Source organism: Egretta garzetta, unplaced genomic scaffold (genome assembly GCF_000687185.1).
Source record: "Egretta garzetta isolate BGI_Z169 unplaced genomic scaffold, ASM68718v1 scaffold272, whole genome shotgun sequence".
Lineage (NCBI taxonomy): Eukaryota > Metazoa > Chordata > Aves > Pelecaniformes > Ardeidae > Egretta > Egretta garzetta.
The window spans coordinates 822,182-841,041 of NW_009258966.1; the positions used below are offsets into that span (position 1 = coordinate 822,182).

Below are 18,860 nucleotides of genomic sequence, written 5' to 3' on the forward strand. Positions count from 1 at the left end.
ATCCATGAACCCCTGTGCCTTCAACAACATGTGTGTTGTGTTTTTCATATACTCATCTAAGTACTGCAAGTAAGACTGATAAGTGATCTAAGTATTTTCCCCATGCTTTTCACAGAAAATAAAGCCTATCAATGCTGCTTTGCAAGTTAAGACTTTTATTGCCTCCCCCTACCTTCAGAGGCTCCTGAGCAGAAGGCTTATCCAAGGCTGGTGCTATATCCACATAGCCCCCTGCAATAACGACTTCACCAGTCTCTTTGACCTGTGGTGGGGGAAAAAATGTTATTAAAGAGGTAATGTATTCACAAAAAGTCACAACAGAAGGGCAACCAAGGGGTCTTCCTTACATTTTAAAGGTGAAGAAAAGATGAAGAAAAGGGAAAACATAAAAGTTCCAGTGTAAAAAAAAACCCCACCCCATAAATGTGCTGTAGTCTTGAGGCAGGTTAGTATACTATGCTTTGAAAACAGCTCTTCAAACAAAATAATTATTTGCTTCTTGAGAAATTATACCAAAATACAGTGCTGTTTTCCTGTTCACAAAATGGTAGAAAAACCTTATTTATCTGAAAATTTACTTCCAATGTTACAAGTTACTGTTAATACTACTTCAAATATAGTTCTGAGGAAGGCAGTGTTCTAAAATGCTTTTCCTTGAGACAGATAGGCAGTTGTCAAGAGTTCATCTAGACAGTTGCACTATCTCCAGATGCCTTACACTACAACTTGCACTAGAAATTATTTTTTAAGCATTGTAAAACCAGAAAGATTAAAAATACCTGATTTCCCTTCTATTTTAATTTTTTTGAAATAGTTAAGTCAGAGAAGAAAATGGGTTTCATTTTGGCATAGTCTCTTAAAGGGTCTGACAAACCATTCTGACTTAGGGCAGCAAACAGAAGATGGCAAAATGATTCACTGACAATGCATATAGAGTTATATAATAAATTGCTAAAGCAGAGGGATACCCAGCATCACAGTCTAGCTTATTGCACAGGTGAAATTAAGTCAGAAAGACTACATAATAACTAATCAAATCATGCCTAACAGCTTGTCACTTGCTGCCACTGCACTTCAAACAATGCTGAAAATGGATGTAACCAGCATATCAAAATTACGCCTACTTCTAGTTTGATTTAACCAGAGTTTATTACAAGTACAAAGATGGCTGTACTTCAGACTAATCCAACATGCAATAAGAAACAGAATTCTGCACAATCTGTAACTGTTGAAACAATGTGGTTTCTATTATCCTGCTAAACATTGTAATTTCTCTTCAATATAAATTACTCCACACTTGTGGTGGAAAAATCCCCAACCCTGTAGCAAAATCCCCCCGAACTCTACATATTAGCAATGACTAAACCAAGCATAATAACAAGAACAGCCTTTAAACACAACAAACCATCCCACTCTGTTTACAAATTCCAAAGGGCATACCATGAATTCTGTTAATTTACACTGTACGTGCAAACCCTCAAAAGTAAATACCAAAAGTCTAGAAATTCTGCCAGGACTGAGTGGTAGTACCTTCCAAACATAGCTATGCCATCTCCAATACAGTAACCTCCAAAGCCCATCTGAGGCACCAAACTGTCTTGTTTACTACTAGTAACCAAAGGTAGAGAGTTTGTACATGGCAGCCTCAACCTGGTTATTCTGAAATCCTATAGCTGCTAACGCTCATCAGCTCTCCAAACAAAATTTACCTCCTTCAGTCAACATGTATTCCACAAAGCTGTATTCCTGTGGAAACAGCAACCCTATGTCCTTAATGATGACTCTTCTCATTTAATTTTGCCTGCTCAATCCTCCCTGCAGCTGCAACTATCCCTGCTGCTGTACTACTCACTAATCAATAGCTGGCTACATTTTTACAGAGATGGAGTTGCAAAACTTTGGCCAGCCAAGGCAATGCAAATTGCATCCGTATAAGCCAACACATGTTGACAAATAGCAGTAGCAAATCATAGTTTAAGAAAGTGACAGTGTCATATGATGCTAGAACAGAAGCGATGAGAATTTACTTTTTGCCTCTATGCGGAATATTTCACACTTAGCTTCCACTAAGTATCCTACCAAGTGTAGGAGAGGATTACAGGTTACCCCCACAAAATGATAACTATGCCAAAGAAAACAGAATAATGGAAAAACCGAATTTATAAAACTGTAAAATATTTTACTGTAGTTACTATGTCCTGCTTCTATGAAACTTCCATTTTTAAGTTGTTCTGTGTAGATGCAGATTAAGTTTAACTCAATTTAAGCTAAATTTGTAAAGTTTACCTGCATAAACTCACTGTCAGGAGTTGATTTAAGATAAACAAATACTTAAAAAGATGCAGACACAATGTTATGATTAACTGCAGAAACAAGTACAAACTAGGCTGACCTGAGAATAACTGCTTTTTGCTTTTCCACAGTAGACAAAAAAATGCAATACCGTGAAATGAATTCTCATATTATTTAATAAAAGGAGTGTATTAAGTCCTGTGAGTATAATGGTATTTTTATTGCAATCTTAGTAAAAAGATTACCATAAAATAAGAATATTGCATTCTATTCACTTAATTTCTTTACAAAAGCTTCTTCAATGGTGTGCTTGATAGCCATTTTTTTTGCTTCCCCTCATATCCCCAGTCTTTTAACCAATACCATCTTTCTTTAAAGCCCACAATGGTGAGTGTATTTTGACCTTGGTCTGAAAATGGATTCTATTTCCTTCCTTCCACATTTCTGTTTGTAAAGTTTGCTCTGGAAAGACTGGCTTCACAAAGCGAACCTGAAAAAAAAAAGAAAAATGTGTGTGTGTGAACAGATCTACACGCAAAGCTTAAAAGCGTAGGTTCTACTGAAATAAGAAAAAGCAAAGAGAAAAATTAGTCAACTTGCAATATAGGAAGCTTAAATATTTAAGTAAACATACTAGACAGAGGCATTAAAATGCATGCAGCAATAAGTAAAAGCAATTGTGGCAGTTAAGACAGTGCAAAAGCCTTTTCCTTCCCTAAAGAACTTTTTTTATACTAAACCCAGAAAAATCAAGAAAATCAATTGCAAAGAATGAACACACAGACCTTGATCGCCTTGAATCTGTTCACATCATTGTTTGCAAACTGCTTCAAAATGTTTCTAGCAGCAAACCCAAAGGAGCATAGTCCATGAAGTATAGGCTTCTTAAATCCTATTTCAAAAAGTAACATTTTAGCATTTGTAATAGTAGGAGTTTTCATGTTGCTTATACAAATATCTCTATCTTATTCATAGCATTTTCCTCCAATAATATTCTTAATCCTTTTTCTTTTTAATCTAATTGATCTCACTGAGAAAGTGTCTGTTACCATGTTTCCTGTACTTTGAGGCAAAGTAAAGTGCTCCCTGAGGACTGGCACTCCAATGCTGCCTATGCTATGTAAGGCTCACAAGTAGTATTAGTCCTTGTCTGTAGAGGTGACAAAATGAAAAATGATCAGCTGTTTAGTATACATGCGTAAGTACACCAGATACACAGTTACATGGAAGTATGCATATCAAGGGTAAGAGGTAATTATTAAGATATTAAGGTTATTTGATGCCTCCCATTTTTAATTCCTATTCACAGTTGCCAAAAGTCTTCAAATATAGTGCACACTTCAGGATTAACTTTTCTTTACTTAGAAGTGGGAAAAAAACTGAAAAAATTTCAGGCATTTTGAACACATCTAACAACAAAGAGGAAAAAAAATCACAGTGTTTTGTTTATACTGACATTTTTGGACAGGTTTCCTCACACTTCTACGCTTTGGAGCAGGAGCTGAACCTTTGCAGAGGATAATCTTTGTGATACTGCCAAATCTTTTTCCAGTCCTGTCTGACAAAATAAACCTTTGAAAACTGGCCTGAGATTTGCTAAAGTGCAACAGTTAAGTTTTAAAGATGCTACTTTCACTGAGTATGTTCTGATCCATTAACAGGTTGCTCTGACCTGACAGGGCATGTGAACAGTAATTGATCACACCTGCAACAGCCCATGGATTCGAGACAGGTCTTTTCAGCTTTGTCTCTGAAACCAGTTGCTTTGCCTAGAACTCATCTGCCACTCTTGGCTGCCAGTCTGTTTTTCCTGAGCTCTAAAAAAATTCCTCATAGCATCTACACAGCATGAAAAATTGTCCCAAGGGACAACAGCTAGGAGAAAAAAGCAAAAGGAAAACCAAAGAAACACAAAAGAGGAGACAGGAGAAAGTCTAGCCTGCAGAGAATCAGAAGATAAAGAAACCACCTTCAAGACAGCGACAAAAAAGCCGCTAGGATTCAATGCTGGTAAAGATGGGAATTCTGAGACACAGCCCGAAGGGAAGACAAGACTAGCAGGAGTAAGGATGAGAAACAGAAATTTTGACTCATTGGGTTAGGAGAAGTGATGTGACAGAAGGACAGCCTAAAAGTAACGAAAGTCTGTTTTCTCGCTGTTAAGTATTCCACTCTGATCATTCTGCCATTTCTTTCTTGTAAAATATTTGAATATGCACGCTTTTAATAGCAATCTCTTTTTTGTACACTGTGCACAGAGTATTTCTGAAAGCAGAAAGATACTGTGCAGTCAATTACTGGCATTACTGTAACAGTATCAGTATTCAGTATCTATCACAAAGAATGTTACAGTGACATTTAGCTCTTTAGAAGCTTAACTCAATTCACCATGCAAGAACCAAAAACCACCACTGTCTTCAGAACTCAGAAAGAGACAAAGTCGTATTCTCCCCAGTGTTTTCTTTATAAAAACTAATGCATACTCAAAGAAAAATCCATAAGGCAATCAAATTACTTTTTAGCTAGACTTCAAAATGAAAACAATGGAAGTGTTGCCTTCACTTTCTACCATCTTGGAAAAACTCACAGGCTACAGGAATAAAGGCATAAGAATATAAACAGGTGTTTTCATGTAGTATATCTCCTCTGAAACATTACCCATAGGAAGGCTTAACAATAATCCTGGAACAACCTGAGCACATTATGCTGAATGCTTGCTTCCAGTGCATGCTACGCTGGTGAGAGCCAGTCAACGAGAACATTTACAGAGATAAAAGACAAGAAAGTGTGTGAATATGGCCAAAGAAAAAAGCTTCTGTATAACTAGATAAAATATGTAAGCAATATCTCTACAGTCATTTTCTCCTTTGTTTGAATCTACATTTAGTATAGTTATTTTAGTAGGAGACTGCCACTGTTCCAAAGCCCAGTGCAGCAGTTCTCTGTTGTGACAAAGGCACCACCTCATCTACAGAGTTAATTTCATTTTTCCACTGTGTCTAAGTGCCAGTGCTCTTTGTCTGACCTGGTAGAACATTTCTACTCCTCTTCTTTTGTAAGGTTTTTATAGGATTATTATCATTATTTTAAACACTGGGGTTTCAATTATAAACATGTATTTTTCTCCTGCAGCATCTTCAAGAATAATTGGGTGATTCCATCTAAATATTTATGCAAAATTAGCAGCTGAACAAACAAACAGAATGGTTTAATAAACCAGAGAAATCTCTTTATGGACTCTGATATTTGATTATCATTATTTATTAACACAGATTTACATAGAATTATAGAAAACAGAGTTAACCAAACAATTAGTATCATTCATGAAAGGAGACAATTTGTGGAAGTATGTTAAACGTGACCTGAACAAGGAAGCACAGCTCTCTCTATCTACCTCGGTAAGAACACCATACAGGGATACTTCTATATTAAAAAGGAGTCACCAGAAAACTGCAGATCAACAATTACATACCAGTATTTTCATGTAAGGTTTATGATGCTAGCATACATATTCATGAAAATGTCTTAAGTAAATCAAATTGCTGTCTGCCTGGAGTAATCACACTATACTACTAGCAAGGCCTGAAAAGAACTCTGGAAAATACCTTTACAACAGATATTTAAGAAAACAGACCCTTCATTAGTAATTACATCTCTGCAAGAATCAGTTAATGTCACCTATGGTCTGTTGCTTTGGGATGAAGCATTACATAAATGAACAAGCTACTGTGCTAGCAAGAGGTGCAGTTAAGCAATTTTATATGAAAGAAGTGCTAACAAACGCCCTCTCTCCCACACTTCTGAGATCTATTGGGATTGAGAAGACTACACAGAAGCACAAAAAATTCCACCGAGACCAACATAATCTCAAAATTACTTAGACTGAAAGAATTACCTATCAAAGAATTTATGGAATTTCTTCTGAAGCTTTTGATAGTCAATTATTTCTGCTTATGAAACAGAGCCTGTAAAGATGGGATAGTGGCAACAAACAAGCTCTAAAAGGAAAATAGGGTAAGAGGCAGGTTTCCATTGTAGGTAGATTCCAAGCATACAAGAAACCCTAGCTACAAGAAACAGTGCTTAAAAGTGTCACACATAACTGTGAAGACTTCTAATGGTGACTCTAAGAACAACTATAAAAGCAGCACTGTTTTTTCCAGCTTTTTAAAGATACACAAACTAAGTGATAAGAAGATTAAAAATACATTTACATCATCCTTCATCCAAATATTAATACAGTGGTATCTCTCAGCTCACCTCCAAGTGCAGCAAAAGTTGGATCAACATGTAAAGGATTCCAATCCCCACTCAGCCGATATAAGGCAGCCTGCAGAAACAGAGAAAGAAAAATGGGAGGCTAGCTGTGCTTGGCAGAAATGAGCAGGAGTCATTAAAAAACTTACGATAGATTAACAAATCTATCACAACCTATTTTACTAGTCCTTAGATAACATACTGCACAAAAAAGCAGGTAAAATAGAAATTAAATGTTATTGTGCAAACTGCCAAAGCGCCAGGGAAATATGCCAAGAACTGTGTGTGGTCTTGGTACAAAAGAATATAATGCAACTCCTTAATGGGAGGAAGAAACAATCTACTCTCCTGACACACAGATCCAGCTTCACTAAAATTTGGCAACAGTGAAGTAATGCATTTTCTAGAATTTGTTCATAGGTTCTTTAGCTTTAAGTGTAATTTTAGAGAGTGTGCTCCCATGACTGATTCATCCACAATATAAAAAAAAAAAAAAAATTACATATGAAACTTTTATTTTTAAACACACACACTACCATGCTTTTTCAATATTTGATTCATTTTACAGAAATCAGAAATATCCTTCTTCTTCTTCCCTTTTAGGAGTGATGTGATTGACTAACTGTGATATACTTCTCTTCATGGGTAGCTGGTCCCTATATTAAAAAACAAATGAACAAAACCCCGAAGTAACGCCAAGCTTTCTAGAAGACTTTTGCTTCCTGTTAAATAACCTCTTTCACTAGTAAAAAGTAGAGAATTACAGATTTAGTGCATTGCATATACTGTGAATGTGAATAAACCTGTGAAATTATGAATATGGTTACTGTACTTCAGTTTTCTGTCTCTCTGTGGCTTTAGCATTTATTTTCATTATCAAAACTTGTATTTCTTGTACGTGTACAGTGGCCAGCAGTCCATAATACAAGAGGCATGACAAGCCAACCTATGCATCTTTCTGGACAAAAAACTTACTCCCTGGTCATCAGATTCCAGTGAAATCCAGCAACTAAATGATTGTGGAGTACTCTCCAGTACAACATTCCCAAAAGTACAGGGAAAATCAATACATCATGTGAACTAACTCTAGTGAAGATTTCAAGAATTTAGTAGTTCTATATGATGGACTATACCAATTGAACACGAATTCCAATGACAAGAGCTTTTCAACTAAAAACAAATTTTATTTTAACGAGCGTATTATTGGCCCACCCCTGTTTCTTCTATCAAATCTGAAACAAAGGACAGTGTAACTAAAAAGGTTCTGAACCCATATTATCATTTTAATCCATAACCCATTTGTTTTATTTTTAACCTATTAATATTCAGGTCAGTTTCTTCAAGCATATACAGCCTTCACACTAAGCTCTAATTCTCTCTTGTCCTGGTAGCCTTCGTCAACATAGCAAATGGTTTGAGTCTGTTAGGGTGGAATGTAGAAGAGCTTGTCATAGCTTTTGTGTGTGAGAGTTGGATACATGCACTAAAACCAGTACGAAAATCCTAAACTGCACCACAGCTTAAGCACGCAAATTTTAGAAAGGCAAGTACTAAGCTAATACTTCTCCATGACTGCTTACATTGTTGTTTACTCTTTGAAATGCTTTCCCTTTTGAAAACAAAGATGTTATCAGTAAGATGGCACCACTGAATCTCAAATTTCTACCTGTAATTCTACTTTCGCCCAAAACATATATTTGTTAATTATCTTCTAATTGATCCTATAAATTCTTAGGAAAATAGTAAAGCCTGGAAATTTCATACTAATGTAAGACTACGGTTCAGATGGGTCAGAGTTTGACCTTCCAAAAGGGACAAAGGAGAAGGCAAATACTTTGCTGAAGGAATAGATAACCTGAAATTAATCTTACAGCATCACCAGGAAGTAGAAATAGCTAGGGTATTTCACCTGGTGAGAAGAATGAAGTCAAAATCTCCCAAAGGCAGTATCCTCCAGTGCCAAGTCTCTTCAGCTAGCAATCTACAAGCCAAATCAAGTCCGAAAGAGCAAGCCAAATGGACTGCTAAGTGATCATATGCCACAGAGGCCATTCCATAGGGGGCACCTAAGGCGTGTGTGGCAAAACACACAGTGCTGGTTGAGGGTGGGTATTTACACTCTACCACACCACGACGGCAGCTGGAGTGAAGTGATTAGTGGGAAGAGACAGCTGGAAACAGGCTAACAATCACCATCCATGGAGAGCACCTGCTCATTCACTTAGCATTCTCTCTCAGTTCTCGCACAAATAGAGGAAAAATGGGGGAAAAGAGTGCAACCACACTCTCACTTGCACACGTAAGAATCCCACAGCAGCAGGGTTCAGAGAAGAAAGCGCACATGCTGCTCTTATGACTTGCTGTGTTTTCACTTGTCCCCACTCTTCCCCTGAGCAGTTGTTAAAACTGTTTTCGCTGTTGAAAGGTAGAGACGAGCAGCTCTGATGTACTACTAGCTTCTTTGCTAAGAACTGTCTAAGGCCTTAATGCCACCAGTATCAAAGTCATGACTATGAAAGAGACTTTGAGTAAGGAACACACCCTTAGCTCTTAATTTTTTTGTAAAATAAAAAAAAAAAACCAAAAACAACTGACAATTTAAATAGAGTTGCTCTTCACAGAACCCTACAGAGTATCACCCTTCATTACTGAACTTTTCTTTCAAGAGAATCTAAAAATCTAACAGCAAATCGCCACTCTTGAGAACTAGAAAACAAGAATTGCTAGATGCTAAATAATTAAATTAAGTAACTAAATTACTTTTAAACTAAATTGAAATTCTAGGGTCTCTTTTTCTTCCATTAATTTGAATTTTTACAAAAGCTGTCAGGAGGCTATTTTCACAAAGAAGCTGTTGTAAAAAATTTTAATTCAAACTAAATAACATTTACTTGTAGTACTGGAAAATCCTATTTATGTACGATAAAAAAAGACAAAATCTGCTTTAAGCTCAAATCTCAACTTCAATCAAACTTGCAGCTGTTGCTTACTAAAGCTGTATTAAGAATTGGCTGTTTATTTGGGGTGATAATAAGCACTACTTTGGAGATCATACTTCTACCAAATACTTTTCAAAATTACTGTAGCAAAAACTTGTGCTTTGCTAACAAAATAGATGTGGCATTTAGGAAATAATTAGGTTCAGAGCATTAAATATGATAGATGTATTTAACCAAAAGTCTGACACATGAATATAGGAGACTGTCATGGTTTACCCCTAGTGTCATGGTTTAGCCCCAGCCAGCAACCAAGCCCCACGCAGCTGCTCGCTCACCCTCCCCCCTTGGTGGGATGGGGGAGAGAATCAGAAGGGTAAAAGCGAGAAAACTTGTGGGTTGATGATTGAGTAATAATAGTAATACATAAAAAGGAAAACAACAAAGGGGAGAGAGAGAAACAAAACCCAGGAAAAGTAAAATCAAGTGATGCAATTCTCACCACCCACAGACCAATGCCCAGCCCATCCCTGAGCAGTGATCACTGCCCCCCAGTCAACTTCCCCCAGTTTATATACTGAACATGTCCTGTGGTCTGGAGTAGCCATTTGGCCAGTTTGGGTCAGCTGTCGTGGCTGTGCCCCCTCCCAGCTTCTTGTGCACCTGGCAGAGCAGGGGAAGCTGAAAAAGTCCTTGACTGGTGTAAGCACAACAACTAAAATGTCAAGGTGTTATCAGCATTCTTCTCATGCTAAATGCAAAACACAGCACTGTGCCAGCTACTAGGAAGGAAATTAACTCTATCCCAGCTGAAGCCAGGGCAGAGACAATACTTGCCTTTTTGTACTTTCAACAGCTACAGTGGCACTGGTCACAGCTAGAGAACACACAGGCTGAACTAAATAAAACAGTTACACAGCAGGTTATTTCAGATTCAGTGCAGCCAAGTCAGGTCTGCCAACAAACTTCTTTTTTATTTACCAGAGTCTTTGGTATTACTTCATTATATAAATTACAGTCCACATGAAAACAGAATTGTTTTAAAGCCTTGCTGGCTCTACTTTCTACGTTCCTTGAATAATGACATTTCCTGAAGTCTTGAGTGATAACACTAAAAAAAAAAAGAAAAAAAAAAAGTGATGCATCCTTAGAGGATGACAAGAGCCAATTGATGTGGGACATCAGATTGAAGTCAGTCATAATATGGTTAGATTGTTCTCCAATTAATAACACAAACTGTCAAGTCTCATTTCCTAATGATTTAGGAGTTCTGCCAGACCACAGAAGAAAAGGCAATATCCAACCTGTCTGTGCCAATTTTTCAGTCTTGCCTGCAGACTGCAGTAAAGGTCAGTGGTAAAGCTAATGAAAAGGGAAGTCAACTTTCCATATATTTTCCTTTCTGACTGGTGAGAAAAAGAGCTCTGTCCATGAGCTTATGTTACCAAGTGTATGTATGCATACATGTACATATGTGTGTATACATGTATGTACGTATACTTCACCAAACAGCTTGTTTAAGTAAAAGCAGTCAAGCAATCTCACGAAGAAAAAACAGCCACAAATCTCATCTACACATTTCAATGAGCTCTGATTTACATTAAGAACAATTAATGTTTCCAGTTAAACTGGCAGGGCTGATGCTTCAAGGGCTCAAATTTAACACAATACTAAAATTAAGCAACTACTCTTCGACTATCTGAGATTCCCATTTTCCATACCTTCTTTTTTAATTCCTTATCTCTGTAAGGGTAAGGAGAGATACTAGGAAAGAGCAAATGGTAGAGATCAACACACAGGAAAATAAAAGGGTTTACTTTTTCCACCAGATAACGAACTCAAAGTAGGCATATGTAGAGAATAAACAAAATAGTTTAAGTTACTCATAATAGTTTCCAATGCCTGAATATATTTTGTGGAAATCTGGATCACACATGATTCTATTTTTTAACAAGACTGTAATTAAGAAATATAAGTGTATAGTTTCCTGGACTATCTTAGGTTTGCAATTACATGTTCTTAGTGGTCTGAACGATCCAAACACTACCTTATTCCCTACATACCTTTGACTCCGTCAAGAATAAGAATTACTAAAATGTTCAATTAAAACACCTTCACACACAGAGCTATAAACAGGAATAGGTATAACAGGTATAAAATAGCACTACATCTTTTCTCTTTCCTCACCCCACGTTATTCATGTCTTTACTGTTTATCCCTACCACATATTTTTTAAATTTACAATCAACTTATATACGCTGGCACAGTCTTCAAAGAACATTAGCTGTTTTTCAGTAGCATGGCAAATGTACAAGAAGCCTTTCCTTTAACAATGCCTCTCTTAATCAAAAAGAACAAACCACTTTGGGTTGGAGAATTTCAAATGGAGTAATATTTGTTATATCCTTTACTAAGACATGCATGTATAAGGGGAGGAAACAAACTCTTGGTAATGAAGAGCATCTTGTTTAAACAAAAAGACTGCCAGGCTAGTACTTTTTCTTCTTTTACCATTTTAACACAAAAAAATTCTTGTATAATCCAAGCCCTCAACTATTCTTCAAAATTGCCATGATTAGAAAATTACATTCTGATCTTCCCAACAGGAACAAACATGAGGAGGGGTAGGGATGTGTGTGTAAATCTTGAAATTAGCACCATAACATGTAAAAAACTTTTAAAGTAATGACTATTACAAAAGCTCACTCACTGTACAATTTCAAGGGTTCTGAGAGTATCATCTCCACATACTAGAATCTCTAGACAAATTGGGAAAACATTATCAAATCATTGCAATGGCTTCACATCCCTTCGTTTTGCTTCTATCATCCTTTGTTGTTAAACACTTTTTTTCTGGCATGCTCTCCGTATCTGTGAACCTACAGCAGCACTTCATTTTTTCTATCATGAAGCAAATTACTTATGCTATGAACAGAAAAAAAAAAATCACCTGAGTCTCTCAGGAGGCTCTCTTGTGCTACTTTCTGAAGCTTCTTTAAATTTACATGTATTCAGGCAATGCTGTACTACAATCTTTACAGAGCAGGACATTTAGAAAACCCCGCATTTGTCCTGTACCCATTCATGCACCTGTTTTCATCAATGTCTCTCTCACTTGACTTTATTGCAGTCATTCAAAAAACAACCTTAACTCAAAACACTCACCTTCCTGTAACTTTTTTTCTTCTAATCTGTTTAAAATAAGCATAAAATCTCTCCATGGAAACAAACATAAGCTGGAAATAAAAAACTTTTTTTTTTTATATAATATTAGCAATTACTTATTCTATCTCCACGTATGTTCTCTAAAAACACACACAAATATTTACATACACTTAAAATGAAAACACAAATGAAATCTGTGTAGTATAAAAGATGACTTTCCATAGGTAAGTACCCACATCCCAATTACACAGAAGCTTGTAAGGGTCTTAACACACCATCCTCGAAGTAAAGCACTGACTCATAGTAGTGAACCTGTTGACAACAGGCAGAAACCATTTTAGAGTAGGTTTTAGTTTAATAATTCATTAGGCTGTTAAAAGTTTCCCATTCACCTCTTTCCTTCCAGGATATATTTTTAATAAGCTTTTATTGCAAAGTCCACTCTTTTACAACAAACTAGATTTGTGCACAATTGTCTTCACAATTGTTTCCAGCTACATTAAGAACTTAATTTTTAGTTGAACCTGACAGAGTGAAGAACTAAACTCAGGTAGCTAGAGGACAGCAGTATGAGCAAGAGGACTGCAGGACTGAGAATGACTCAGGAAGGAAAGGATACTCCTGCGGTCTTAGTCACAGGATGCTGAGGACAGTACTTGAAACATGGTAGGTGCTAGTTACTTTCTCCTCTTCCAAAGGAAATGGAAAAGAACTGTATTTTAGAAAAAAAAACGAGCCACTGAGAAGCAGCACTTTCTTCACACCCTGTCAGTCAATGCTTGATCTATACATGGAACAGAAGGCTTTACATAGCTTGTATATTTTAAATCCTATCAGATTAGTCTAGGTGTGAATTTACTGAATCTCTCTAAAAATCTCTGAATGAGTAAAGAATCATTATATTCCCTAAACTGGCTTTTTTTTTTTTTTAAGTTGCTCACTGTATCACATTCTCAAAAATCACCATGGGATGCTATACACCACTCCTTTAAACACTCTCTGTACAATTAAAATGCCTCAAACATTTATAAACATCCTTACTTTACAAACTGAAAACTGTAAGACAGCAGAAAAAATCATAACTGTCAGCAGCACAAACCAATTCTGGCTCTCCAATTTAACATCTGAAGGCCTAATACTTCAAAGCACATCACATTTTCGAAGTACACTGTACAAGTTCAGAACAGAGCTCCTATGAATTTGAATTTCAGCCTGTAATGCTCAGACACCCTCCTGCTAGTCTGAATTCCAAATTACATCTTCCAAATTCCATCATATCATCCTCTTCTATCAGCCATTAACTAAGAAACACCCATGCCTTGAGTACTTTGAGATATCTGGGTAACAGTAGCCCACAAACCACAAGAATTTTATGGACAAAGCAAAGAAAATCCATTGTCAAAGAAATACAGCTCCAACCAGTCACTAAACATGAAATAATTTTCTTCTCATCATTCCTTCTCAGAATACAACTCCTTGCAACAAATACCATAGGAAAAGGGACTTCCTACGGTATCTCAGCTCATGCCTAGAGCCTTCTCTTTGCCTGTGGAAGGAGTTTTTGAAGGAGGGGGAACAAACCCACCATTTATGCTGTCATGACTGAAAACTGTATCATAAAGCACTGCATACAAAGTGGATTAAGACTACAAACAAAGCAAGCTTTATTTGGAATTTTTATCTTTTTAGAGACTCTGCAACATTTAAAACATTATCCCAGTTTTCCAAACAGAAGCAACTTAAAAAAGACAGGATATCAAAAAGCTGTTCCTCCAACAGACCAATGTCAGTCTCAGTTTCATCAGCTCTAAGAAGGAATTCAAAAATTCTTGAAAGCCAGGCTGGCCAATTTTCCTGACCCTGGAAACCACAGAGCAGAAGTATCATGTGCTTGAGATACACAAAGTGGACAGAAAAGCAGCTCTGGCAGAAATTCACATGTGATAGCTCATGTGAAACTGCTTTAGAGGGGGCACAGTTGCATGTACACAGCTGATCCCAAAGCATGGTAGGCTGAGACACCATGTTTTTCAAAATCTCTCTAAATGGTCTTTTCTACATCTTTGTCACATCTATTTCCCCCTATCAAGGTAAGTAACAAATACACAATATCAGAATATAAAGTAGGAGAATGCTTTAGTGAAATACATGATATTGTTGCAAGCAAAGAGAATTAAGAGAATTCTTCAACTGGCAACTGTTTCTTAAAATAATTAGCCATATTACTGAAATGAGCTGACATTAACAAAAACTTGAAGTCCTTCAGCCTCTGTATGTTACAGCTTTAGTTCATCCATATAGGCAAACAGGACAGGTAGCTTTCAGGAGAAAGGGGGAGGAAAAACAGAATCGTAAAACTGAAACTTCTTGAAAAATTCCATTTTATGGGTTACTGTTATCCTGTTTATTTATTGTCACAACATGGTGTATTCTGAATATTAATTCTGATATTTGAAGATAGAGAACAGTTTATTTCTTGGGAGGCAACATGCACAATATCAGCATGCTGTGAGGTTTTCCACAAGCCAACAAAAAAACCCCACAGAAAGCACCCAACAAACTCAGGACTCCGTATTTGTTTCCTTCCTCAAAAGTGACCTGCATCACTTGGACATCATCCACTTTAAATACCCACTGCTGCTTATTTTATGTGTCATCAGAAAATTCCCAAGAAATCAACACATTTGGGAAGGGAGTGCCAAGAAAATTCTACAGAAACACAACTCCCCAGAGATACAGGTCATTCAATGCCTGTGATTATTAATTGCATTAGGAACCATTCAGCAAAATCTGTTTGATTGATTAATTTAAGGCCCTGGTTCAAAACTAGCAGGACAAGAGTAGCTTGGTAATACTGAAGCTCTGTAACTACATTAAACATTCCCTACAGGGTTGAAATTGGATGATTAATTTCTTGCTAAACAGCTAATAGTCAAAGACCCTCTAGACTTCTTGATCTTCTGTCAAAAAGTTTAACTTTTATTCAAAAGATTTATGGGAGTATACCTAGTAAAGCATAGCTCAGTCTATAGAGAGCGAACAAGCTAGAAAAATACCACAGCACATGCGCATCTCTACAGGGCAAGATGGAAATAATGTCACCTAGTTCTTTGTGGAAAAATTCATAAACACAGAAGAAATACTTTATGTCCTTCTTCAGCTGGATGCAAATTTTAAGCCTCAAGGCCTTTCGGAAGGTCAGGTACTTCTAAATTTTTCTTAACCATTTTTCGTCTTTAAGCAGCTTACACCATGGTACTGCAACTCATTCATGAGCACTGGTTGGCGTTTAAAGAACTTATCAGGAATTGGTACAGATTTGAAACGGATACATATTTATGATACTACCTGCTATTAGTCTTTGGTACCACTAACCAAAAGGATTAGTTTGTTCTGTCAACAGTCACTGACATAACACAATTTTTCAAGGATGGCTGTACCCTCCCTTCTGCGGAACACATGGTGAAGGGCAAAAATTGTTAGCCCTCTGTTTCCCCACATTCCTCACTAAGCAGTGCTTCCTCCTGTCTGAAAACACGTAAAAAGCATTCTCCTTCTTGGAAAAAACTTAACCCAGTGTAGCTGAGTTAGAACTTAGTATAACTTTCAAGATACCCACAGTCATTAACTTCAGTGGAAGATAGGAGTCATCACTGTAAACATTTTTAAAACATGCATAATGGCCTACTTATCAGGAAGTTTACTACAGGATAATGCTATGAAAAGTTAAGGGGGGAAAACGTTAATTATGAAGAGCAGTTTAGCCACGTAATTGTGGTAACACAGAAACTGAGTGGTGAATATCACAACTATCATTGGAAATTAATACAGTTCAAGTTAATGAAAATGCCATCTGCAAACTGCCTCTTTCAGTCTGTCTCATACTCTATACTAATTCAATAGCTGAATGGCAACAGTCATTTCTGCCAACACCATTTCATTTAAACACTAAAAAAAATATTCAGAAACTGCAATACAATTTGTGTGCCAGCTTCCATTTTCAAAAGGGATTTTAGGCAGTTATGTGTCATTCCACAGACACATAAATGTAAAATCTTGATAACATTTCTCCAAGCTGTCCTTCATATGAAAGTCTGTATTCCTGCCCATAAAGTTTCCAAGTTCTACACATTCCCCCTCCTGTACACATGCATCATCACTTCAGCACAGATGCTACTGAATAATTTGGCATATAAGCCTTCTTGTGATTCTCAAAGTCCGCTGGCTGTGGCTCTTGCAAGATCTAACTGGAGAGGATTTCTCTTTATATATCTACCTGTCAGAGTAGAACTTAAAATAAAAAAAGTGTGGTGGCTATTCTGTGCCACTTCCTTTATTTCCAAAAATCAACTTTGCAGTAGCCAAGTTTCCCAAATTGTGCGTTACAGAGTCACTACCATCTTTTTTTATCTCATGAACTTAGCATTTTGTACACAGTAACAATTCCAGACATAAGAGTTTGAGGCTCAGAAACTAGGATTACCGTATGAACAAGGGGATCACAAATGTCATCTGAGAACTGATGGACCTGGAATCAATTCCAATATAATCATGCAGAAGAGAATCTGAACTAGGGTTCCAACATTCAAAGTAAATGCTTTTAACTCCTGGGCCGTTAGGGTTGCTGTATCTTATCTAGTAAGTGCCAGCTGCTAGACAGAACCTTCCACTACATTTAACCACCTCCCAGGAACAAAGTACACTTTTCACCGTTCCCTGCTCCTTCCCCAATTTGCCAACTTTCGATGAAGCCTATTCAGAAGAATTAGACATCTGTACCTCCTAGACCGATGCTGTGAATTTTAGGATGCAGCAAGTACGTCAGTGATAGAAACAGAAATACTGATCTAAGCTCTCTTTCATGAGTAGTGAATACCATATAAGACTCCTTTCTCCAAACAAAACAAACATTTCCACACCTACAGCATATAAAACTTTACCTGATCAGGTGTTGTGATATCAGAAATTACAGCATCAGGGGGTCTCTTCGGTGGATTCACTGTTACCTAAAGCAAAAGTAGTAGTATTAATATTTCATTGCGAAAATCTTTTACCTGTACCCATGACAGAATATGTCAAGTATGTATAAAAGAGACAGCATTTAGAAAGCTGTTAAGGTTCCTCCTACCCTTTCTACATTTACAGACAAATAGAAAAAGATATTTAGGCCAGAAAAAGTCTCTTATGAAGGTTAGCTTTCCAAAGACAATGATCCTGAGGCATCAGATCTGGCTAACAGTTACATGTTATAGCTGATAAGTCTGATTACATTTCTTCCAAACTATTCAAAAAAGCTCAAGCAAGAATTATTCACTCAGAAAAATGGTTGTCTCATGGAACATTAGCATTTTGGAACACAGGAACAAAAATGAAGATGTTAAAATAATACCTTAAAAAGCGCAATGGAGTACCAAATTATTTACTACCTCACTCATGGGCTACATCACTTTTGGCCTTTAAGAGCTTCCAGCTCTTTTGTTTTGCACTTTTTTTCTTTTTGCAATTACATGCTGCACATTAAGTCCCCCATTACTGTAAAAAGGTGTTCCTTATGCAATCTACAGCTTCATTGTTCAGTTTTGAAGATACAAATTTTACCAATAGACTGACAGAGAACATCTAGATCATGATAAAGAACACCATAACCAATTCAAAACTATTAAAGTAGATGAAATATTTTTTCCCTCTCCTTCTTGGGTTTTCAAAACAAACAAAAAAAAAAAACCCAAAGAGAAACTGGCGTAAGCTCTAAAATGAAAGGAAGCAACTTGACTGCCACCTGTAGTAATTCTACTTAATCTTAGTTTGTGCAAGCTCTTTACCAAAGAAGAGAAATCAAAAGAAACTGAGTGTGGTGTAATTTCACATCTAATGACAGCAAAGGCTCTTTCCTGTTTATTAACAGCAGAGCAAAGCTACCTCTTGGGTGGAACACTTGATAACATCACACCTGCTTTTGTCACTTCAGAGAACCACAACAGACTTACGAATTATTCAGCTTGATAACAAGGACAGTATCTAACATGCTTGTCCATCTATTTCTAGTTCATTTAAAGAAACTCAACCTGAACTACTGAGTCATTAATACATTAAAACTAGGCAACATATGAATAATTAAGGAAACTCCTCTGCCAGTAGGGCAAGAAAACTCCGACTCAGGAGGAGACACATGACTTACACAATGTCGTGCTCATCATAGACCTCAACCTG

At 36.8% G+C, this 18,860-nt stretch overlaps 1 protein-coding gene across 2 annotated transcripts in view; it reads right to left on the reverse strand.

Moving 5' to 3' along the window:
• The window catches only part of HSD17B4 (hydroxysteroid 17-beta dehydrogenase 4), a 61,317-nt gene that overhangs the window by 13,128 nt on the left and 29,329 nt on the right, over positions 1-18,860 (reverse strand). For both annotated transcript variants that reach the window (XM_035890206.1, XM_035890205.1), the window contains 5 exons: positions 17,591-17,656; positions 6,553-6,622; positions 3,078-3,184; positions 2,696-2,782; positions 173-262 (listed from right to left, as the gene is read on the reverse strand). In XM_035890206.1, coding sequence (XP_035746099.1) covers positions 173-262; positions 2,696-2,782; positions 3,078-3,184; positions 6,553-6,622; positions 17,591-17,656 — 420 coding nt within the window. The remainder of the gene's footprint in view (positions 1-172; positions 263-2,695; positions 2,783-3,077; positions 3,185-6,552; positions 6,623-17,590; positions 17,657-18,860) is intronic.